Source organism: Dermatophagoides pteronyssinus, unplaced genomic scaffold, assembly GCF_027571235.1.
Source record: "Dermatophagoides pteronyssinus isolate colony J.1.1.1.1 unplaced genomic scaffold, Derpt_VIB-CSIC_2022.12 sq0044, whole genome shotgun sequence".
NCBI lineage: Eukaryota > Metazoa > Arthropoda > Arachnida > Sarcoptiformes > Pyroglyphidae > Dermatophagoides > Dermatophagoides pteronyssinus.
The window spans coordinates 171,946-195,866 of record NW_027461567.1 but is presented as its reverse complement, the minus strand read 5'-3'; the positions used below and the strand labels follow the sequence as shown (position 1 = coordinate 195,866).

The 23,921-nt window shown below is 26.9% G+C and overlaps 7 protein-coding genes across 7 annotated transcripts; 2 read left to right on the top strand and 5 right to left on the bottom strand.

Moving 5' to 3' along the window:
- Positions 1 to 287: 287 nt before the first annotated feature.
- Positions 288 to 3,278, bottom strand: LOC113788882 (uncharacterized). The gene is made up of 2 exons (XM_027338342.2): positions 1,828 to 3,278; positions 288 to 1,738 (listed from the first exon to the last, which is right to left on the bottom strand). Exons 1-2 carry the CDS (start codon positions 2,972 to 2,974, stop codon positions 396 to 398), a joined length of 2,490 nt encoding a protein of 829 aa, XP_027194143.2. The 5' UTR covers positions 2,975 to 3,278; the 3' UTR covers positions 288 to 395.
- Positions 3,279 to 4,567: 1,289 nt separating this feature from the next.
- Positions 4,568 to 5,695, bottom strand: LOC113788887 (uncharacterized). Its single transcript, XM_027338347.2, has 4 exons — positions 5,514 to 5,695; positions 5,054 to 5,449; positions 4,837 to 4,962; positions 4,568 to 4,746 (listed from the first exon to the last, which is right to left on the bottom strand). The coding sequence occupies exons 1-4, from the start codon at positions 5,626 to 5,628 to the stop codon at positions 4,601 to 4,603; spliced, it is 783 nt and encodes a 260-aa protein (XP_027194148.2). The 5' UTR covers positions 5,629 to 5,695; the 3' UTR covers positions 4,568 to 4,600.
- An 859-nt stretch (positions 5,696 to 6,554) lies between these two features.
- On the top strand, positions 6,555 to 8,446 carry LOC113788883 (cytochrome P450 3A8-like). The gene is made up of 2 exons (XM_027338343.2): positions 6,555 to 6,892; positions 6,955 to 8,446. Exons 1-2 carry the CDS (start codon positions 6,651 to 6,653, stop codon positions 8,321 to 8,323), a joined length of 1,611 nt encoding a protein of 536 aa, XP_027194144.2. The 5' UTR covers positions 6,555 to 6,650; the 3' UTR covers positions 8,324 to 8,446.
- LOC113790132 (pyruvate dehydrogenase E1 component subunit alpha, mitochondrial-like) lies at positions 8,327 to 9,939 on the bottom strand. Its single transcript, XM_027339753.2, has 3 exons — positions 9,461 to 9,939; positions 9,252 to 9,399; positions 8,327 to 9,175 (listed from the first exon to the last, which is right to left on the bottom strand). The coding sequence occupies exons 1-3, from the start codon at positions 9,784 to 9,786 to the stop codon at positions 8,450 to 8,452; spliced, it is 1,200 nt and encodes a 399-aa protein (XP_027195554.1). The 5' UTR covers positions 9,787 to 9,939; the 3' UTR covers positions 8,327 to 8,449.
- A 185-nt stretch (positions 9,940 to 10,124) lies between these two features.
- On the top strand, positions 10,125 to 12,957 carry LOC113790131 (bis(5'-adenosyl)-triphosphatase ENPP4-like). Its single transcript, XM_027339752.2, has 4 exons — positions 10,125 to 10,495; positions 10,565 to 10,928; positions 10,996 to 12,168; positions 12,242 to 12,957. Exons 2-4 carry the CDS (start codon positions 10,598 to 10,600, stop codon positions 12,928 to 12,930), a joined length of 2,193 nt encoding a protein of 730 aa, XP_027195553.2. The 5' UTR covers positions 10,125 to 10,495; positions 10,565 to 10,597; the 3' UTR covers positions 12,931 to 12,957.
- Positions 12,958 to 13,058: 101 nt separating this feature from the next.
- On the bottom strand, positions 13,059 to 18,929 carry LOC113790225 (uncharacterized). The gene is made up of 4 exons (XM_075824015.1): positions 18,475 to 18,929; positions 17,469 to 18,344; positions 14,018 to 17,386; positions 13,059 to 13,953 (listed from the first exon to the last, which is right to left on the bottom strand). Exons 2-4 carry the CDS (start codon positions 17,932 to 17,934, stop codon positions 13,607 to 13,609), a joined length of 4,182 nt encoding a protein of 1,393 aa, XP_075680130.1. The 5' UTR covers positions 17,935 to 18,344; positions 18,475 to 18,929; the 3' UTR covers positions 13,059 to 13,606.
- Positions 18,930 to 19,730: 801 nt separating this feature from the next.
- LOC113790207 (uncharacterized) lies at positions 19,731 to 23,776 on the bottom strand. The gene is made up of 4 exons (XM_027339842.2): positions 23,621 to 23,776; positions 22,510 to 23,385; positions 22,021 to 22,433; positions 19,731 to 21,926 (listed from the first exon to the last, which is right to left on the bottom strand). The coding sequence occupies exons 2-4, from the start codon at positions 23,309 to 23,311 to the stop codon at positions 19,746 to 19,748; spliced, it is 3,396 nt and encodes a 1,131-aa protein (XP_027195643.2). The 5' UTR covers positions 23,312 to 23,385; positions 23,621 to 23,776; the 3' UTR covers positions 19,731 to 19,745.
- Positions 23,777 to 23,921: the final 145 nt, after the last annotated feature.

Sequence of the window (23,921 nt, the reverse complement as noted above, 5' to 3'; positions counted from 1 at the left end):
TATCAAATCAGAATCGATCTATCGATCGATCGATAATTGAAATAATTAGCACAACAGAATCATAATCACACACCAAAAAATTGTCAATTTTTTATTTTTTCAAATTCACTTAATTTAATTAGATTTTTTTTTCAAATTAATTAAAAATGAAATGAATAGAAGAAGAAAAAATTCGTGCATTATTGCTTTGGATGAGAATTAAAATTTTTCTGTTTCGTTTGTTTTGTTTGTTTCATGAAATTACGTGCGCAAATTAGGATTCAGAATAATCAAATCAAATCAATCAATTTTCATTGGAAAAAAGGGTTATGTTTTATTCAATTTTTTTGTTTTGTTTTTTATTAATTATAATGGAAAAAATGGTGACAAAAAAAATTTTTTTAAAAGAAAAAATTTCATGCTGGACGATATGGACTTTGACTATCATCATCATCATCATGACGATTACGATTTGTTGCTGCTGTTGTTGGTGATGATGGTGATGATAATAATCGTCTTGATGGATCGGATTGTTGTTGATGATGATTTCTTGTCGATGATGATGATGATGGTGATGTAATCTGTGAATAAGGACTTTCATCTTCTTCAATAATATCATCATCAACTGATGCTAATGTCATTGGTGTTGTTGTTGTTGTTGTTCCATCATCATTTGTTGCTGTCATTTCGGTTGATGAACGTGGTCGTATTTCAATATATTGATTCGGTTTACTACGGGTATTTTTCATTTCATTTAATGTTGATCTTCGTTGTTGTTGTTGTTGTCGTTGATTACGTTTTGAATGAAATATATTTTCACGATAATGATGTGTTAAAAATAATGCAATTATTATTAATAGAATTAAACCAACCAATATTGAAATGGATAATGTTGAATTTAATTGACTTGTTGATGTATGTTGTTGTTGTTGTTGATTATCATTATTATCATTAACATTATCAACGGTATTGATTTGTTGAAATAATTCATTATCATTATCATCATCATCATCATTGCTAATTGATCGGCCAATATTTTGTGATAAAATTATTGTTGGAATTGTTGTTGTTGTAGTGGTTGTTGTTGTTGTTGTCGTAGTTGTAGTTGTTGTTGTTATAATATGTGCTTTACAAATTTGTTTCCAATCTTGTTCAGTTTTTATCATATCCTGTTTATCACTATCATTATATTCAGTACCATTTATTGATCGTACACTTATTTGTATTTGTAAATTATTTATTTCATTATTATTATTATTATCGAATCGATATTTAATACTATTATTATTATTTTTTCGATAAATTTTTGGTTGATCTGCGGGTATAGTTTCCATATTTTTTTCACAATATTCATCCATACTAATTTGTTGTTGTTGTTGTGGAAAATTTAATGGCCGTATACAAATATGAAATGTATAATTAATATTGATATTCGATGATGATGATGATGACAGAATATTTGGCTGATAAATTAATTCTATATAATGATCAATTTGATTTGATAATGAATATGTTTGTTGACAATAAAATTCTATCATTATAAATGGTTTTGGTGGTTGTATAAAATGTTTTGTTTGAAATTGTACTAAATCCATACCGGTAAATGGTCCAATAAAACCATTATTACGTACAGCAATCGATACATTATAAGTTGTATTTGGTTGAAATTGATCTAATTCAATTGTTGATATATTACGATCAATCAAATGTTCAATAATTTTATCTGGTTCATTGATCGATATGATTCGTAATATATAGCCTATATTTGAATGAATTTTTAGTTGTTGTTTTTTTTTGGTCAAAAATAAAGTTTAAAAATAGAATTGAATGAATGGAGAAAATACAAACCTTTAAAATTTCCCTGAACATCTTTGATTGAAACTGGTTTCCAATCAAATCGTACAGTATTACCATCAATAACAGTTGCATTTAATTGTTCTGGCCATCTTGATGGCATTGATTCTGGTTGATTAGCTAAAAATCTTTGTGGTTTATCATATGATTCACCTAATTGATTTCTTGATTGTACATTAACTAACCAACGATATTTTGGATCCAAATCTGAAATAGTTATTGATGATTCATTTGTATAATATGGTCCATTATTATTTAATGGATCAATTTCATTTATAGCCATAATTTTATAACGAAAATTTGGTCCACCATATTCATATTTTTTTAATGGTTCCCATATAATTGTTGTTGTACCGGATTCACCATCACGATATGCTGATAATATATTTGGATTACGTATCGGTACATCATTCATTAATTGACATGATTTTATTGTTGAATTTTTACTTAAAATTGTTATATCTTTATTATTATTAGTCCATATTGCTTGTATTTTAAATGAATATCTTTCCGATGGATATAATGGTCGAATATTTAATTGATTCATATTGATTGGTACACTATAATCTAATTTTTCCCATCCATTATGATCATATTGATCATTATCATTATCATTTTGATCATCATCATTATCTTGATCAAAACGATCATCATAATGTTTATAGATTAGAAAATGTACTGGATTATCATCACTAATATAATCTGGTTGTTTATATGACCATTTAAGATATGCAACATGTTTACGACATTCAAGTCTTAAATTTTCTGGTTCAGGTAATTCAGGTTCAATTTTTGTTGTTTTAGATGTTTGTATTGGTAATGATGATTCAGATAATAATAATCGATCTGGATCACCTAAATGATGTATATCGATATTATTTTTTGTAAAATTATTTTTTGTAGATTGTAAATTATTAATTGTAATTATTTCATCATCATTATCATAATTGTTGTTGTTGTTGTCGTTGATTTGTTGTTGTTGTTGTTGATTATTATTATTATTTGTTGTTGTTGTTGATGTTATTATTCGACGTGATTCAATCAATGTTATTGTTGATAATAATAATATTATCATTATCATCATTTGTAAAATAAAAACATTGGACAAAATTGTCCGTAAATTGAAATTTTTAAAAAACATTTTCTTGGCAAAAAAAATGGCGGATTTCACAAAAAAAAATCAAAAAAATTCACATTTGATAAACAACGAAATCAAGAATTATCAAATTTTTTGTTTTTGTTTTGAAACGTATCTGATTATGATGATGATGATGATGGCAAGTGCAATCATCAATTGATTACAGCCAAACAAAAAAAAACACCTAAAAACACATTTTAAAAAAATGAACAACATTCAAAACAAGCTAACTAAAAAAACCATAATAATCATCATCGATACCTAACTACAACGACATAGAGGAATGTAATGTTATTACTATAGTTCCATTTCCATTTGTAAATAATAATTTCTTTTTTTTTTTTTTGTTGAAATTTCTCCATGTCTAGGTGTGTCCAACATCAACATCAACAATATTGTGATGTTGATCTTGTGCACACAAACACACTCTTAATCCTCATAATAACCATAATAATCGATCTAGATTTTTGTTTGGTTGTTACAATTACAAATGTTTAACGTTAGACGTTACCATCGATACTATCGATGTTGATGTTGATGATAACATCAATGATAATCTAACTAATAGATTTTTATGATATTTTTTTTTTTTGATGTTGGCGTTTCAGTTTTTCTTTTTGTTGAAACAGTTTTTCTTTTCTGATGAAAACAAATGTTTACCCATCATCATCATCATCATCATCATCATCAAAGATTATGATGATTTTTGGGAAATTTTTTTGGGAATTTTTTTTTCTTTGCTATGGCCAAAAAGCCAGTTTTTTTCTCTATCTCAAGCTCGATTCGGTTTTTTTCATTGTCGTCGTCGTTGTTGTTGATTTCAATTTTCAAATAATGATTTTGTAACTATGGTTTGATGATGGTTTAATGGTTTTAGTCAATCAATTTTTTTTTGGTTGGTTGGTTGGTTGATAGGTGAAATAACCAACAGCAGCAACAAAAAAAAGAAAAAGAAAAATCGTTAATCTGGAAATATGTTTACATTTGGGTGTGGGTGGCTGGGATGCATTGCAAAAACGAAATGAAAAAAATTGTTTACAAAAGCTAAATAAATAAACAAATCAACTAATGTTGATTCGAATAAACATTGAATTTTCTTTTGGTATCAATTTTTTTGTTTGTTTGTTTGTTTGTAACCATCACTAACACACCTACCCAATCATCATCATTACCCTTGATAAATATTTACCTATTTCATTTGATTCAGGTCATCACGATGATGATAAGAAAAACATCTGGTTCTTTTTTTTTTTGCTATTCAGTAACATTAATATATAGCAAACACCCTATACTATAGGGCCTAAAGCAATTAGCTATTATTAGCTATTACAATAATGAGAAAGTTTTCGGAAAAACATTTGAATTAAATAAATAAATAAAAAATTTATAATATTTTTTATTGCCAGAAAATTTCTTGATTATTTTATTGAAAAATTTTAATCATCATCATCATCAACAACAACAACATTAATTAATTAATTTTGTTTGTTTTGTTTTGTTTTTTAAATTGAATTGATTAATATCTGATTAATTATAATAAGATGTAATTAAAGTAAATTGTTTTTTCCCCCCTTCCGATCCATTCTTTTCTTTTCATTTTTCGTTATTTCATTTTACTTTAATTTCATCTTAATAACGCAATGGCATACCATGATAACCATGTAACGGCATATGCATTGGTAATGGAATTACAGCTACAGGTAATTTCATTTTAAGTTTACGACGTAACAATGAATCATTGTTCATATATTCACCGGTTTCACGTTTTGTTGGTACTATAATAATAATAATTATAATAATAAAAAAAATCATTAAAAAATTGAATTTAAATGAAAATAAAAATTTATATAATTTTTTAAATATACATTTTCCATCTTTAGGTCTTTTGTTATCGCTATCGTAATCGGGAAATATGTCAGTTATATCCTGTTTTTCTTGTCCTTTTTCTGGTTTTTGTTCTTGTTCCGGTTGTTGTTCTTCTTGACGTTTTGCTGTATTGGTTTTTTTTATCAGAAAAAAATGAATACAAAATTAAAAATTCAAAAAAAAAGAAAAGAAAAAAAAAGATTTTTGAACAATTACCATTCCGAGCTCCAATAACATCTATACCGGATTGCTGTCGTTTCAAACCGGATTGTTGTTCATTACGGAGAAAACCTAAACCACCCAATCCACTAAGTGAACCAAGACCACCAAGGGTACCGAGTCCACCAACTGGAACTGGTGCTGGTACTGGTGTTGGTACTTGTACTGGTACACGAATCGGTAATGGAACTGGTACAGGTATAAATTGTGGAACAGGTACCGGTAATGGAATTTGTGTACGTACAGGAACTAAATTTGGTGTTGGTATTGGAATACGTAATGGAATTGGTAATGATACTGGTACTGGTTGCGGTACTGGTAAACGTAATGGTAATGGTAATGGAACTGGTGTTATAACTGGTTCTGGTACTGGAATTCGCATTGGTAAACCGACTGAATTGAAAAATAATTTATAAAATCGATTAATAATTATAAAAGATAATGAAAATTTTAATACCATTCAATTGTCGTTTTGACAATGGATTAGATTGTTTTGATGATGAAACACCTTGACCAGATACCATCATTATAATGCATGATAATGCAACTAAACGAAATAATTGTGTCATCATTATTATTGAGTTTGTTTTTTAATTTTCAACGAAAAAAAGAATAATGAACATATCGGATTCAGCTGGTGAATCCGATATTTATATCCAATTTTTTTCACTTTGAATTTTTTTTTTTTGGTAGAGAAAAAAAAACAAATTTCTCATCTTGTTTTGGACAATTGTTTCATATTGCCTAACCATAACCAAATTGATTATCAATCGAATGGTCAAACAAAACAAAACAAAAAACCCGATCAAATTGATCAACAAGATCGATAATCACGTTTTTATTTTGTGACAAATCCCAAATTGAATTTCATTTCAAAAATTAATTTAATTATCCTTTTTTCCAATTGACAACAGAATTATTTTCGTCAAATAAAGTACAAACAATATTTGTTTTTTTTTCAAATGGAAAAAAAACACAAACATTGAGATATGTTTCTTTTAGGTTTGATATGTTTTTTGTTTTTCTCCTTTGGTTTCTTTTAGGTTTTGATAAGCATTTATCATTTTTTTTCCTTACATTATTTGCAAATCGACAATTTCGAGCGAAATCAAAAAATGAACTTTTTCAAGTACAGAACACAAACAAACAAACAAACATCTGAATAAAGATGGTTTTCTTTCTTATTCAATCAAATCAAATCAAACCAAATCAATTATTGGACTTTATCATAGTGTTTGGTGTTCTGATGATAATCATTTGTAATCATCGAAATGATAATGATTGAAGAGAAATGAAAGAGGGAAAGGGAAAAATCTTAAAGAAAGATCCATACAGCAAAAAAGAAATAGAAAAAAATGCACTATCAAGTATGAATTAAGTTTGTAATTTTAGGTACTGTTAATCAACTTAATCAATCAATCAATTTAGGCCATTATCAATCAATCAATCAATCATTTTGTATTTTTCAAATTAAAATTTTGTTATAAATACTGTTTGTTTTGTTTTTTGGCTGTTATTCAAATCATTCAAAACAAATTATTTGGATTAAAATTTTAAGTTTGTTTTGTTTTATTGCTGTTCAACAACGAAAAAAATGTTGGAATTTTTCCCATTAAAATTATGGCCAACATTAAGTGTTCTGGCCAATATTGTTCTATTAATTCTGTTTACAATTCCATTGCTTTATTTTTATTCACAATATAAATTTAGCTATTGGAAACGTAAAGGTATTAAAGGACCACCAACATTACCATTTATTGGTAATTTTCTTCTACCAACACGACCAATACCATTAATGCAAATGGATTATTATCGTCAATATGGACATTTTTTTGGGTAAATAATTTTAATTGTTGTAAATTGGAAATTCTTTAATTTTTTTTACTTGAAAATTCAAGAATATTTCAAGGTAGTCGACCATTATTATCAATATCCGATCCAACAATTGTTAAACGTATTTTAGTACAAGATTTTCATCTATTTCATAATCGTATGCCAACCACTGATAGTCATCCAGTAACTGCACAGAATTTAGTTTCAGCACGTTATACAAAATGGAAACGTATTCGTTCAATATTAACACCAATGTTTACAACATCAAAATTACGTCGTATGGAAGGTTTAATGGGACAATGTATTGATTCATTATATAATGCTATTGATAAATTATCTAAAAATCAATCATCATTTCCAGTACATAATGTTATGGGTAATTTTACAATGGATGTTATATCCAAATGTGCATTTGCCACCGATACTGATGCACATAATGAACAAGAAAATACATTCGTTGTAAATGCAAGAAAATTATTAGAATTTGATTTAATCAAAGCATTTTTAAGAGTTTTAGCACCAAAATTTTTGAGAAATATTTTAGAAAAATTACAAATCAAATATTTTCAATCACCTGCAAGAGATTTTTTCCTGAATATTGGTTTCGGATTAATTCATCAACGTAAACAAAATCCAAATATAAAATATAATGATATGTTGGAATTAATGATCAAAGCTAAACATGGTGAAGAAAAACTGACTGATGATGATGATCGATTTGATTCATATCATGTTAATGCTGGTAATGAAGAACAACAACAAGAACAAAAATTATTAAGTGAAATTATTGGTTCAAAATATTTAAATGATGATGAAATTGTTGCACAATCATTTATATTTTTTATTGCCGGTTATGAAACAACTGCATCAACATTAACATTTGCCTTATATGAATTAGCAATGAATCCTGATATACAGGAAAAATTATATGAAGAAATAATGACCGAAATTATTAATGATGGTAAACCATTAGATTATGATCATGTTATGAAATTACAATATTTGGATGCAATTTTAGCTGAAACATTACGATTACATTCACCTGTTTTAACATTAAATCGTCAAGTATCAGATAAATATCATATACCTGAATATGATTATACAATGGATAAAGATGAATGTGTTTCAATACCAATATATGCTATACATCATAATCCAGAATTTCATCCAAATCCAGAACGTTTTGATCCAGAACGTTTTATGCCCGAAAATCGTGATAAAATAATACCATATACATATTTACCGTTTGGTGGTGGTCCACGTAATTGTATTGGTATGCGTTTTGCAATGTCAGAAGCTAAATTAGGTTTAACACGTTTGATAAAAGATTTTGTATTTTTTAAATCATCAAAAACATGTGATGAATTAAAAATACAAAATAGTTTATTTTTATTAAAAACAACACCAGTTTGGGTTGGTGTTAAACGTCGTTGAATATATATTTTTCTGTTTAATTCATTTTAATAATAAAAAAATAATTCATCTTTAATAATCAATATAATCAATATATTAATATTAATAATTAAATTTTTTTACATTTTTTGTTTTTTTTGAAAATTATCATTTTGTTAAATTCATTGGTTTCCAATGATTTTTATGTACATTTGTTTGAAATGGTGTTGGTCCACGTATATTTGAATGTAAACAATTAACATAAACATCATGATATAATTCATCCGAATCTAATTCTGGATCAGTACGTGCTTGATTCATTGCATCATCCATTTGTTTACGTATATTTAAATCGATTTGTTTTAATTCATCACTAGTAACTAATTCTGCTTGTATAATACGTTCTTTAAATGATGTAATTGGATCACGTTTTTGTCGTACTTCTTGTATTTCTTCACGTGTACGATAACTAGTACCTGGATCAGAAACTGAATGACCAAAATAACGATATGTCATTGCTTCCATACAGAATGGTCCTTGTCCATTACGACATAATTCAGCTAAATATTTTGTTGCTTCACGTACAGCTAATATATCCATACCATCAACCCAAATACCCGGTATATAATCACCACGTGTATAATAATCTGAACTAGCTGCAGCACGTTCAGATGATGTACCCATACCATAGCCATTATTTTCTGTAATAAATATTATTGGTAATTTCCATAATGCAGCCATATTATATGCTTCAAAAACTTGTCCTTGATTAGCCGCACCATCACCACATAAAGCTAATGTTATTTCATTTGAATTTGTATATTTTTGTGCTAATGCTATACCAGCACCTAATGGAATTTGTGCACCAACAATTCCATTTCCACCATAAAATCTCTATGATAACAAAACAAAAAAAGAAGAATCAAATTGATGTCCAATGTCAAATCCATACACCCAAAAAAAAACATACATTAGTATAAAGATGCATTGAACCACCTTTACCACGTGCACAACCTGTTTTACGACCAGTAAGTTCGGATAAAACACCAACTGCATCAACACCACGTAACCAAACCCAACCATGTGCACGATATGCAGTAATAACGGCATCTTTTTTTCTATGAAACAAAATCAAAAAAAAAAATTCATAAAAATTCTCAAAAAAATTCTAATACTTACGTTATTGCATTTTCCATACCAACAGCAACAGCTTCTTGACCGGTATATAGATGACAAAATCCACGTATTGCTTTTTCTTTATACAATGTATTCGAAGCGGCTTCTAATCGTCGAATAATTGACATTTGTTCATAGTATTTTATAGCATCATCACGTGTACAGATAACTTCGGTAGCCGGACCTTGTTCCAATCGATGTAATTTATATGGTTTAATTTGAAATTTTGCTTCATTGATTGTTGATGAAAATTTTCGAAACAATAATAAACTGTTATTTATCGACTGTTGTCGGAATATTCGATTCGGAAAGAGGCTGCGCATTATCATCTTCAATCAAATTCTTTTGTTTTTTTGGCAACAGGAATTGGTAACAGAATGAAAAAAAAAGAAGAAAAATTTGAGACAAAAAAAACTAACTAAATATAAAGACCTAAACATTTAAAATCAACAACAAATTAAATCGAGAAAAACAAAACATCATTTATTGTTCACATGATTTTTTTGCTCGGTTGATAATATACCAAGGACACAAACATTTGTGAGAAATCCGAAACAGACAATTTTTTCAATCAATCAAAATTGAGAATGATCACATTGACTATTTCAACCTAGATGGCATCATCTACCAAAAAAATAAAAACATCAACATTATTTTGCTCGAATTTTTTTTTCAATATTCGTAGGTTTTTCTTAATTTTTTTTCGTAGAAACAAATGTAGTTTTTTTAATTATGAAATTTAAATGTAAATAAATAAATAAATAAAAAAACCTAATCTTTTATACAAAACCACTTAAGATTATTGGGCTTCATTCAAGATGCTTTTATATGAAATCATCATCATCAATTATAATCAATATAGCCATCGATCGATGAGCTGATTATTATTGTAATGATTTAATTATGATCGCTAAAAATAATTTAATTAGAAATTCTATTCTAACCATGTTCTACTAAATCAATTAATTAATTCAATCAATGATTTTTTTCCTTTCAAAAATATAAAATTCGAAACTGTTTGTGTATATAAAATAGAGGGTAAGTTAAAGTTAAAATTTTTTATTTTTTAATTTTAATTTTGTTTTTTTTAAATTATCGATTGGATAGATATCGAAATTCTAAGCTACCGAAAACTCAAACATGTTCAAATCTACTAACGTGTTGAAAATTCAAAATTACAATGTGCCTTTGATATATTATTCATCATTATTATCGTCAATCAAATCGATATTAACGAAAAATTCTGTGATCAATAATAAATATCGATTATTAAATCATTATTATTTATTATTATTAATAATTTTAATAATGATAATACCAACATATGAAATGATTAATATATCAAAAAAACATCATCAACGACATAATCATTTTAAACTTGTTGTATTTAGTTTTGATGGTTTTCGTCCCGATTATATTACTGTTGAACGTACACCAAATCTATATGATATTGCTAAAAATGGTGTTCAAGGTATGTATTAATTTTGTTTGTTGTTGATTTTTTTTTCAATTAATCAATCAATCAATCAATCAATTAGGAATAATGCGATCAACATTTGTAACGAAAACATTTCCAAATCATCAATCAATTGTTACAGGATTATATGAACCATATCATGGTATTGTTAATAATAAATTTATCGATCCATTAACAAAACAACCATTCTCTGTAAATAATGATAGTTGGTTTTGGTGGGATCAGCATAATATTTCTGTACCGATTTATATTGCCAATCAATATTATGAATCGAATCGTTATAGTATTTCATTACAATGGCCTGGTTCAATATCAAATTATACTGATGGTTATCATTTGGATCATCGTGAACGTGTACATTATCTTGAAAATTATCAATCAAATGTTGATTTTTTTCATCTTATTGATGTATTAATGAAATGGTTAACTGATCCAATAAAACCGGCTAATCTTGCATTTGTTTATTTTCAACAACCAGATGAAACGGCACATCAATATGGTCCGTTTAGTGATGAAGTTTATGAACAAGTTCAATTAATAGATAAAGTTGTTGGATATTTTCAACAACAATTATTAAAAATGAATTTAGCACATTTAACAAATGTTATATATCTATCTGATCATGGTATGTCGGAAATTCGTTCGGAACGATCATTATATATTGATAAATGTGATAAATATTATCCTGGATTAAAATATGAATTATATGGTTCAAGTCCAACTTGGTCAGCCATACCAATATCGGCACCAAAATTATCATCACAAAAATCATCCGAATTGGCCAAATCTGTTCGTGATGCATTGAATGATTGTAGCCATAAATATTATAATGGAAAATTTTCAGTATATCTACAGGAAGAAATTGCCGATGAATTTCATTATAAAAATAATATCCGTATATTACCATTATTTATTATATCGGAAGAAGGTTATGATATTAATTATAAAGATGTTGGATATAGACCAAAAGGTTATCCAATATGGGGTAATCATGGTTATAATTCATCATTACCATCAATGCAGCCATTATTTTTAGCAAAAGGTCCACGATTTAAAACTTCATATAGTCATCCAATACCATTTGAAAATATTGATCTCTATCCATTAATGTTAAATCTATTGGACATTCCATTGAAACATTTTCCAACAACAAATGGTACATTTGAACATGTACATCAAATGTTAATTTATCAACTTTATTTAAATGATGATAAATTTACAATGAGCCTTAATGGTATGTTTGTTTAATAATCCTAAATGCATAAATGTTAATAATGATCAATTTTTTTTCTTTCATTCATAAATAGTATTTTTTTATTTAATTTCTGGATTTATGATCATATTTTTGGCCGGTTTTTGTTTTGTATGCATTTCTGGACGAATAGAAAAAAATTATCTCCGTAATTCGATTGATTCATCATCATCGTCATCGACATCTAAACGATTAATAAATTATTTGAAAAAAATATCAAATGGTCAACAAAATGAACAACGTTATAGAATGTTTGCCAATGAAAGACCAACATCGCATCTAGATTCATCTGATGATGATGATGATAATAATGGTGAAGATGAATTATTCAATAGGAATCGCCATCAACAGAAAGCAATCAATAAAAATCAATTAACCGATATTGATTGGGATATATTGGGCACAGGTCTTGATATCGATCTTGTTGGACAATTAAAAAATGAAACTTCAAATGGTCAGAATATTGTAAAACGAAATGAATATCTTGATATTTCTAGTGATAATACAAGTGATAACAATGATAATGTTGATCGGCCATCATCTAAAAGTAAACGAAAAAATGAAATCATTTCATTGTTAATCACCGATGATGACGACGATGATTGTAATAATATGAATGACAAAGAAATTAAAATCAAAATTAACAATGAAGAATTTGAAAATCTAATTTCCGAAACAAATGTAATAACCAATAATAATAATAAAGTGATTGAAAATGACAATGATAAATTGATTGATATTTAAGAAATAAATTGATTTTTATTTAAGAAATTTTTTTTTTTGTTTGTTGTTTTTTTTATAAAAATGAATAAGATGTATGAGACAAACAAAAAAAAAATCAAAATTGAGGATTGAAAATGAGAACATTTAACATATATATGGAAAATACATAGACAATGATCGAAAAAAAAACCGAAAATTACATTGGAAGAAAATGAGGGGAAAAAAAGGTGTATAACATAATGACAAAGAAAAAGAAGAAGAAATTAAGCATCCACACTTAATCAATGCAGGATGATGATTATAATATGGTGGGTATGGTTATCATCATGATCATCATCATTAATGGTTGGCCATTAAATAAAATAATGATAATAACCAGTGAATGTTGTTGATATTAGAGAGATTCACAAGTTCTTCAAATAAATGTTTAATCCATTTGATTTATCATTAATGTTGTATCACAAATGTTAAAATTATAGAATTAATTGATTAATTGATTTTTTGATGAAAGTCTGATAGAATGATTAGGAAAAAATGATGATGATGATGATGAACTCATTAATAATATGATTATATGTATAAATGTATGATGATGATGATTTATATTTGAGAAATATTATTCTGGAAAAAATTTATACTTTTTTTTCGAAAATGTATATAGAGTAATAGTAGAATAAATGAATGAAAATCATGAATATCATAATTGATGATCAGGACAATAAACAATAAAATTATTATCATCAAATTTATAATTCAATTCAATAGCACATGGATAATGTAATAACATTGGCATAATGGCCATATTTTCAAAACAATATCGATCCATACGATGATTACGATAAAAATGATTATGATGATAATGACGATCACATTGATTCATTGAACAGGTAATAGTTGCACCCGGTTTATTACAATAATAACAATATGATTTTAATGCTTCATTTATGATTGATAATGAATGGCTATTGATTGGACGATATGGTGTTGCCATTGGTATATTTGTCCATAGATAACATTGTTCATGAAACCATATTTCAAAGTTTGCTATAAACAAATGAATTTATTAAATTAATCAATCAAAGATACAAATTCAAAAATATACACTTACCATTAACATTATTATGATTATTATTATTTTTATTCATATTAAAATCAGCATCATCATCATTAAAATAATAAGGCCCATAAAGATAGCCAAGATTATTAACATTTGGCCGTTGTTGACAAAATATACAACACCAATCATCAACACGATCTTCAGTACAAGCATCGATTAGATTTTGTTTCAATTTTTTTAAACGTGCTGCTGATGATCGAAGATATGATCCGGATGTTGTTGTTGATGATGATGATGATATGTTTGTTGATGAAGTTAATGATGATGATGTAATACCTTGATTTGTAACTGGTAATTCATCAATCTTATTAATCAATTGATATTGAAGTTTACTATCCATTATGATTCTTGTATAAAGATCATCATCATCAATATGATCTGAATGTTCTTGAGTGATTTTCATTTTAGATTTTTTACTTTTCTTTTTTTCATTGTTCAATTCATTACGAATAATCCTTATGACTGGACCGATTATACGTCTTTCGTTCAATAAATTCAATGATTCGGATGATGAACTAGCTTGCTGAATATTACCATTATATTTTAATGATAATTTTCGTCGAATCGAATCACTGAAAGCATTGACCGTATGATTAATGTTTGTTGAATCTTCCGAAATTGGATGTTCGGTTGAATTTTCAATAGATTTTTTGGTTTTCGTTTTCTTATTTTTAGATTTTTTCTTTTTTACCTTTTCATCCACAGGTTCATAATCACCATCATCACTACTATCATCATCTTCATCATTATCATCATTGGTTGCAGGTAAACTTAATCCTCTATCATCAGAATCCGATTTCGATTTTATTTTCTTTTTAGGCACATTTTTCTTCAAAATATCAACATCATTATCGTTCTGTTTTCGATTATTTTGACAATATTTTTCAACAACAAATTCAATAATTTCATCAACCGATTGATGATTATCATTTGAATTTGTTGAATTTGATGATAATGATGATGGCATGGTAGTATTATTATTATTATTATGTTTTTTCAAACGTTTTTTTGAACTTAAAGATTTATCACTAAGTGGCGCACTAGTCTTATTGTCATCATCATTATCAGATACATGTGCTTTTTCTTTTGATGTTGATGTTGCTGCTGCTGCTGGTATTTCAGCAATAATATCACAACATTCATCATCATCATCATCATCATCATCATCATTATCATTATCATCGTTCAGATTTGTTTTCACTTTATCATTGTGACTGTTATTATTTGATGATGATGATGATGATGATTGAATCAAATTTTTTTTAGTTAATATTGATTCAGATTGCTTCTGTAGCCTAGCTAATCTTTTACGATCACGATTCTGTATCTGTTTGAGTTTTTCTTTTTCTTTTTTTGATGGATGTCTATTATATGGTGATATAATAATTGAATCTATCATTGTCGATGATGATGATGAGGATTCTTTACTTGTTATTTTCGTTTGTTGTTGTTGTTGTGGCAGTTTTTTCGATAATTTTGTAGTAGTAGTAGTCGGTTCTATAGAAGAACTTGATGATAATGCTAAACAAGGCATTTGTTCTGATGATAATGATGAAGATACAGGTGATATTCTTTGCCATTGTCCATTACGTTTATTATTATTTTCGGCCATCATCATAATAGTTTTCTGTTGTTGTTGTTGTTGTTTACCATTTGCTGATACAACAATCGATTTAGAATTACAGGATTTTTTCAATTTTTTCAAATTTCTTTCACCGCTAATTCGACTAACTTTTTTATTAATATTTTCTTCGGGTATTTTCTGTAATAAACTAATACCATTTTCATTTTTTATTAATTTTTTATTACGTTTTCTATTCATTATTTGATTTTTATTCAAATCATTCGATAATTTGATTACAATATCTTTATTATTATGATTCATTATTTTTTCATTATTTATATAATCATTCGATTCTTCATCATTTTCATCATCTTCATCATCATGTGATGGTGATGGTGGTGGTGATTTTCTTAGACAAATTTTTTGCTTTCTTTGTCGTTTTCTTATCGTTGTTTCATTTGATGGTGACTTTTGTTCTTGTTGTTGTGGCAGTGTTTCATTATTAAATGTTGTTGATGAGGTCAATTGTTCTTCATCATCATTATCATCTTCATTGATTACTAATTCTTTTTCATCATCATCATCATCATTTTCATCAATAATCTGTTGTTCGGATTCATTATTTTCATCATGATCATTTTCATTATCAACACTATCATCAGCATCATTAATGCTTTTGTTTGAATTTAAACTAATCGAATCACCCATCGAATCATCGGTTACTGTATTCAAATTAGTTGATTGTTGATTTTTATTGTCCAATGTTGTTGATAATAATTTTGGTGGCTGATATTTACGTGGTCTACCACGACCACGTTTTACTGTTGGTGCTTTTTTCAATAAATGTTTCAATGTAACAGCTGATACTTTTGTCGTTGCTTCCTGTATGATCGATATTGATGGTAAAGTTGTTTCAAGAATTTTCTCGATTGTAGCCGCTGTAATCGGTTCAACTGACGATTCTTCTGTTTTGATCGCTTTTGTTGATGATGTTGCAATTGTATTTGTTGCGGTTGCTGTTGTTGTCGTCGTCGTTTTTGAAGGTAAAGATAATGAAGATGATGGTGATATGGTTGTCGTTGTCTTTGAATTTGTTGGCGTTAAAATCGAAGATGATGATGATGATGATGATGAATTTGTCATCGATCTACGTAATTGTGTTTCAATTATCAATGAATTTATATTAAAACGATTTTTACGTCGACGTTTACGTGTACCAGGTAATGGTCGTAATTGTTGTTCTTTATGTGCAGCTATTTCTGCTTGTAAATCAATTAGATCATCATCATTTATTGTTTGTAATAATGTTTCATCATTACAATTATTATCATTATAATCATCATCATCATCCAATTGGTATGTTTGTTCATCAATTTTATTATTTTCATCATTATTATTATCATGAATATTATTGATTAATCTATTATCTTTATCATTATTTTGATTTGTAATATCAATATGATTATATTTTTTATCATCATCATCATCATCAACTGATAATGATAAAACATTATTCACATTTGATGATGAACAAGATAATGTTGAAATGTTGATTGGTATTTTATTTAAATTTTTTTCAAATTCAATTTTTTTATTATTATCATTATCATTGATTGTAGTAATATTATTGTTTGAATTTAAATTCGATAATAATTGTGATGATAGTGGTGGTGGTATTGGTGGAGAATAATGTCGACGAACTTGATTATCATTTAAATTATTATAACGTGTTTTGAAAAATTTTTTCGTTGTGTTCGATGATGATGATGATGATGATAGGCCACCGCTAGAATCATCTTTAACGAGGAAAAAAAGTAAAAAAAAAATATTCATTTAAGAAAAAAAAACAAAATTAATTAAAACAAATCAATATAATACCATTAATTGGCTGAACAAATTTATTAACGGTTATGGCCGATATTGAATGTAATTTTGGCTCAAACAACATTGATTTGGCGGCAGCTTCAGATAAAGATGTTTTCGTTGTTGTTGTTATCGATGATTTTATTGATACAGATTCTTTATTATTATCAATTATTGATGTAATATTTGGACGAAAATCATAGATATCTGTATTTGTTTTATCATAATCAGAATTATGACCATTAATTTTATTATTATTTTGTCCTAAAATAAGATTATGATTTGTAATTGATGTGATCGTAGTATTATTGTTGTTGTGTTGATTGTTGATGGACAAAGACGATGTGGAAGTTGTTGATGATAATTGTGGTTGTTGTTGATGATGAAGATGATAATGAGAATTTATTGTTGATAATTTGGAATAATTTGTTATCGTTGATGCTGTTGTTGATGATGATATTGTATGAGGCATATTGATCATTATCGATCAGATTTTTTTAAATAAAAAAATTTAAAAAAAATTCAATCACATCCATATCATATTATTCAGATTTATTTTCTATCTTTTTTTTTGGAATGAAATTTTCACACAAACACAATTTTATTTCATTTGAAGAAATATCGATGAAACAGAAGAATTTTTTTTTCGTTTTTCAACAATAAAGTACATTGATGATATCGATCAATTGTGAACGATAAACAATGATGATAGAGAAAAATTAACAAAAAAAAAAAAAACAATCAAACGCAAGTCATCATCATCGTCATAAACATCTCAATCAGTCAGTTAGTTGTTTGATAATTTTTTTTTTGATTGAAGAAAAAAAAAGATTTGTTGTTTTTTTTAAATCAAATAAATTGATTGGTCGATAATCGATTGATCGATTCAGTCTGATATATAGAGAGAGACGGAAAGCAGTCCATGTTTTTTGTTTGTTTTTGTGTAATTTTGCGACAAATAAAAATTTAAAAAAAAAAACATTAATTTAATTAGCAAAAAACAAAACAAAAGAATACATACCAATGATTCATTTTTCTTTAATTATCATTCTTTTTCATCTATCCAAGATGATGGGATCAAAGGGTTGAATTTTTTTGTTGTTGTTTGCATTCGACAAATTTTTTTGGCTATTCATTTTTTTTTTTTTTTAAATTTAAAGCCAAAATAAATGACCAATCATCTATCAATACGATGTTTCATCATCGATATTTTGTAATCGGTGATTTAGATTAGACCATTGGAGTTTTCTTCAAGACAAAATAAAATAAAATACACATACACCCACACACACACACAAACAAACATCCAATTTTCCTCACCAAAAATTAACATCTACATTTTTCATTGAGTTGATTTTTTAACATGGAATTTACAAAATAATAAAAATAAAATGATAAAAATAAAATGATAAGATAATATATTTGTAATACACAATCGAACACTATAAACTCACGCTGTTTAGATTTTTTTTTTTTTAATGAATGGATATTAGAATTTATTTGATTAAAGCGCCACATATTGTTGGTTGGTCGTATTAAACTACAAAAACAAAATGAAAAAAAAAGAATGACAAAGATCGAGACATTGCGCAGACATTCACAAAACACAAATATATCACAATATTGTGAACATCTGCACTTAGCACTTACTGTCAGTAATACCACTACTTTTTTATCTTGAATATTTCATTCATGAATTTTTTTTTTTTTTTTTTGATAACTTTTCTTTTTTTGGCTTTTTCTTTTGTTCGATTCTGACAAATATATATATACCACTACTACTACTATCGATATCATTTTCATCTTAAAAACATTCCTCTTAAAAATTTTTTCCAAAAACTTTTATCATTTTAACGATAGATGGCCATGATGTAGATTTTTTTTGAAAAATTTTTTATTTCAATCTTTAAAATCAAATAAATATTTTATAAATGATTGAATGATAATCAAATTACAATTTAATAATAATAAAACAATCACATATAAAATTGTCAAATTTAAAAATGATAATTATAATTGGTGGGGTTTTTTGTTCTCGAATAATTAAAAAAAAGAGAGAGAGAAGGAATTCCACATTCATTATTAGTCAATTTGAAAATCTGATTTTTTTTCTTCTTCTTCTTCAATGAATTAAATTATGAATAAACTAATTTAGTTGATTCAGAATACCAACAAAATACCAAACAAACAAACAAACAAGCAAACATATCACAGTGACATATCATCATAATCATCATTTTTTCTTGAAAACAGGAGCAAAAATTATTGATTGATTGATTGATTGATTGAAGATTAAATAAATGATTGCTGTTGTTGTTGTTGTTGTGATTGTTGTTGTTGTTGTTGTTGTTGTAATGATTCCTGTATCATATCAATCATATCAGCCATACGTGTTTCAAAATCTAAAAATTGTTTCAATATTATAATATTAACAGCTATTATAATCATTAATAAAATGAATACAATTTTTAATAATTTTGTATCCGATAATGTTGTTATTGTTGTTTGTTGTAATAAATCCATTAAAAATTGTATGATTGTTAATATTATTTCAATAAAATTCATTGATAATAATGATCGTTCATTATTCTGATTATCATTATCATCAACATTAAATGATTCTTGCATAAATGCTTCAATCGATTGATCACTATTACGATCATCATCATCATTCAATAAACCATCATCATCATCAGCCATTGATGAATTGTTGGTCATTGTTGATTTTGAAATATTTTTCAATTTTTTATCAATAAAATGTTTATCATTTTGTTGTTGTTGTTGTTGTTGTTGTCCATCAACCAATAGATTCGATGATTCATTAAAAAGCATTGATTGTGTTGCATAATCAAAACGATTTGTACGTAATAATTTTAATAAATCACCAATAAGATCTTGAAATCCTTGTACAGAATTTTTTTCAATCGATGATTTCATTAATGATAATGATAAACTATTTTTTATATAATGTACATTTAAATAGACACGTAATTTTGTATGTGTCGGTAATTGTATTGTTGTTGTCGCTGTTTGTTGTTGTTGATCACCAGGTAAACATGAATTTAAACACCATGTTGTACTGACTAGAAATGAATCTGAATATGGTATACCTTGATTTTTGATCTGTGTATAAAGACAATATGCACGATTTAAATCACTTTGTAAAATATATTGACTTTCAAATACGGTTGCTGATTTTATTAATGGCATACCAGTTAATTTGATTGTATATTTCATTGTACGATATTCACTACGACAAATATCATAATCACCATCCGGTAATGGTGTTTGTGGTCGATTTTTTTCTTCAAATGGCATCCATGCTGTTATTTTCATACCGGTTGTTTGTCTTGTTTTATGTAAATAACGTATAAAATTCTGATCAATAAATATTAATTCAAATAAATAATCAACTGGAAATGGAAGAATTTTTTCAACAATCAATGTTCCTTGATGTTTTGAACAACGACAACAACCTTCAACCATCGATAATGAAGCTGCCTGAAAAAATCGATTCAATGATTTCATTTCATTTGTTACTATTTGATTGTTTGATGATATGTTTATTGATGATTGTGTTGGATTAGAATTTAATTCTTCAGGAATGATTTCTTGAGCAATTTCACCCGTTACAATTGTTTCGGGAGGATGTTGTTCATTTTCTTCAATCGTATTATTCAATAATGATTGATCCGGTGAAATGTTGATTGATTTTGATTGAATAATAGGTGTTGATGAATCAATTGGAATTATTGATTTAAAATTTACATCAGTTGTTGTATCGATTGTTGTTGTTAATTCATCAGAAATTTGTGACGACTGTTGTTGATCAATTTCGACTGATGATTTTGTTGAATTATTATCATTTGACATTTTAATTTGATCTTGATCTTTTTCCTGATGAACCTGTATAGAAGTTTTTTGATCAATATCAACAACCAACGGATCAATTTGATCACCACCAACACCACCAACAACAACAACATCATCATGATCATCATCATGATCATTTTCATCAATTTGATTTGCTAGAATTTCTTCAGCAAAAAAATCTTGTTCTTCTTTATCATCCATAAAACCAAGATCATCACCATAGAATCTATGTACTAGATCAGATATTTCTTGATTCGATAATGAACGATTCTGATTTGATCGTCGCCAAACTGTTTCCATTAATGCAAATATTTTATCACGTTGTGTAAATGATGTGAATAAATATTTTTGCTGTTGTTGTTGTTCAACATTGTTGTTAATAGGCAATGTCGTTGATGTTGATGATAATGATGATGATGATGATATGGAAATTGATGAATCTTTATCACTGTCATTTTTTTCTCCATTACCATTATTAATGATCGAAGATGTCATCGATATTGATATTGGTTGTTGTTTAACAGTTAATTGTATTGCATTCGGTATTACTAATGCTGTATTAGCTTTATTTATTGCAATTATATTTGAACAATTCCAGATCTATAAGAGATGTTTTGTGAGAAAAGAAAAAAATTTATTATTTTTTGATTAGATAAGATATATTATGTAAGATAAAATATTAAAAAAAATTTACCAAACTTTTGGCAAACATTCCCATTATATTATGATGGAATGCAAAATGATCTTTTGATATGTACATTCGTCCTTGTATTGCATTTAATGCACAATAAAAATCACCAATTAATAATTCATTATTACCAATATTTTTACGAAATAATTTATAATATTCTATTGATTTTTGTCTATAAGAAACTGATATAATATTTGAAAGAAAATTATTTGATCGTCGTTTACGATTCATAATCGTTGTTGTTGTTGTTGTTGATGGTTGTATCACCGGTGATATATTAGCCACAATTGGTTGTTGTTGTTGTTGTTTCGATGTTATAGCCGGTATTGTTGTTGTTGTTGTTGTTATGCTAGTGGTCACAATACCTTTAATGATAGTTTCAGATTTCTTCATCTGATTTCCAATTGAAACATTATCTATTCAATGAGAAAAAAAAAACAAAAAGACATAAATATGGTTTGCCAGAAAACAAAAACAAACAAACAAACATACCTAAAATATTTGTAGGATTTTGATCTTTAATTTTTGAATTTAATTTCTTATCCGATAATGATGATAATGATGATTGTTGTGGTAATTGGCGAAATGTTTCTGCACCCATTTTTCCAATCGATCTTGATAATTCATTCAATGATGAAGATTGTACAGTATTTATTTGATCATCATCGTCATCATCATCATCATCGAGTGAAAATGGTACAACAGCAGCATCAACATTATTATCATCATCATCATATTTCATTAATAATTCTAAATCAATTTGTCCCAATGATGATGATGAATTTAAAGAATTTTCTTGATTATTAACATTAACATTAATATTATTATTATCTATTATTGTCTTTATGACTAGATTATTATCACTATTGTTTGGTCGAATTTTTACATTATGTTTTTTATTTGTAGCAGTTGTTGTTGTTGTTAATAAAAGATTTGGTGTTGAATTTTGACGATATCGTTGTCGTAACATTGATTCATGTAATAATTGTTCAACATTTGGTTCAGTTTCCATTAATATTGAATCAATCGATAATGATGATGATGATGATTTTTCAATCAAATTTTTATCATAATTTTCATCATTATCATCAATGTGATTCTTGATTAAATAATTATTATCATCATTGAAATCATTTAAATATTCAGTTGCTTCTTCAACCATTTCAACATCGATATCATCATTATAATTATTATTGCTTAGTTCATTATTATTATTATTGGAATGATTATTTGAATTTGTTGTTGTTGTTGGATGACATTGATCAACAATTATAATCGGATTCGATTGTATCATTTTATTTATTGCTTTTGTTGTTGAGAAAATTTTTTAATTGTTCATTTAAAAAAATAACATTTCACTATGGTTGTCTTTTATAAATGAGAGAAAAAATTGTAAAAAAATTCATTAGACAAAAGAAAAATTACAAAAAAAAAAAAAAAATCTAAACAATGTGCGTATCGATTATAATCCAATACGTTTTTTTCAATTGTTTATAATCCCAACCAACAAAAGAGATTAATGGATTATCATTATTATCTTTTCTCTTTTCACGATCTTTGAACTTAGCATCAAAATTTTTTCCCTACTTCTTGAAACACCTACCTATTCAATAATCCCCCCCTTAAAAAACCAAAGATATATTGATGATAAAATTGAGGAAAACAACAACAAAAACTTTATCAATTAAAAGTTGTTGTTGTTGTTCGTGATAATGATGATAACAACAACATTAATCAATGATAATTGCGTGATACGTCAACGATATTAAAACACATCAATTATACACATGCACACACAAACAACAAACAAACAAAAATAAAATCACAGTATCACAATTTGATTGTCATTTGGAAACCAAAAAAAACCAAAACAAGGAATTTTCTTTTCTTGTTTTGCTCGTGTT

Excerpts from the sequence above, each read along its gene's own strand:
- LOC113790132 (XM_027339753.2), bottom strand. The coding sequence starts at position 9,786 with ATGATAATGCGCAGCCTCTTTCCGAATCGAATATTCCGACAACAGTCG. Across the intron at positions 9,400-9,460 it reads GGTATGGAAAATGCAATAAC|AAAAAAAGATGCCGTTATTA; the intron begins GTAAGTATTAGA and ends TTTGTTTCATAG. Across the intron at positions 9,176-9,251 it reads CAATGCATCTTTATACTAAT|AGATTTTATGGTGGAAATGG; the intron begins GTATGTTTTTTT and ends TTGTTATCATAG.
- LOC113790207 (XM_027339842.2), bottom strand. The coding sequence starts at position 23,311 with ATGATACAATCGAATCCGATTATAATTGTTGATCAATGTCATCCAACA. Across the intron at positions 22,434-22,509 it reads AAATCCTACAAATATTTTAG|ATAATGTTTCAATTGGAAAT; the intron begins GTATGTTTGTTT and ends CTCATTGAATAG. Across the intron at positions 21,927-22,020 it reads GAATGTTTGCCAAAAGTTTG|ATCTGGAATTGTTCAAATAT; the intron begins GTAAATTTTTTT and ends CATCTCTTATAG.
- LOC113790225 (XM_075824015.1), bottom strand. The coding sequence starts at position 17,934 with ATGATCAATATGCCTCATACAATATCATCATCAACAACAGCATCAACG. Across the intron at positions 17,387-17,468 it reads ATTTGTTCAGCCAATTAATG|ATGATTCTAGCGGTGGCCTA; the intron begins GTATTATATTGA and ends TCCTCGTTAAAG. Across the intron at positions 13,954-14,017 it reads TAATCATAATAATGTTAATG|CAAACTTTGAAATATGGTTT; the intron begins GTAAGTGTATAT and ends ATTTGTTTATAG.
- LOC113788887 (XM_027338347.2), bottom strand. The coding sequence starts at position 5,628 with ATGATGACACAATTATTTCGTTTAGTTGCATTATCATGCATTATAATG. Across the intron at positions 5,450-5,513 it reads GTCAAAACGACAATTGAATG|TCGGTTTACCAATGCGAATT; the intron begins GTATTAAAATTT and ends TTTTCAATTCAG. Across the intron at positions 4,963-5,053 it reads TGTTATTGGAGCTCGGAATG|CAAAACGTCAAGAAGAACAA; the intron begins GTAATTGTTCAA and ends AAACCAATACAG.
- LOC113788883 (XM_027338343.2), top strand. The coding sequence starts at position 6,651 with ATGTTGGAATTTTTCCCATTAAAATTATGGCCAACATTAAGTGTTCTG. Across the intron at positions 6,893-6,954 it reads CAATATGGACATTTTTTTGG|AATATTTCAAGGTAGTCGAC; the intron begins GTAAATAATTTT and ends TGAAAATTCAAG.
- LOC113788882 (XM_027338342.2), bottom strand. The coding sequence starts at position 2,974 with ATGTTTTTTAAAAATTTCAATTTACGGACAATTTTGTCCAATGTTTTT. Across the intron at positions 1,739-1,827 it reads TGTTCAGGGAAATTTTAAAG|GCTATATATTACGAATCATA; the intron begins GTTTGTATTTTC and ends ATTCAAATATAG.
- LOC113790131 (XM_027339752.2), top strand. The coding sequence starts at position 10,598 with ATGTTCAAATCTACTAACGTGTTGAAAATTCAAAATTACAATGTGCCT. Across the intron at positions 10,929-10,995 it reads TGCTAAAAATGGTGTTCAAG|GAATAATGCGATCAACATTT; the intron begins GTATGTATTAAT and ends TCAATCAATTAG. Across the intron at positions 12,169-12,241 it reads ATTTACAATGAGCCTTAATG|TATTTTTTTATTTAATTTCT; the intron begins GTATGTTTGTTT and ends ATTCATAAATAG.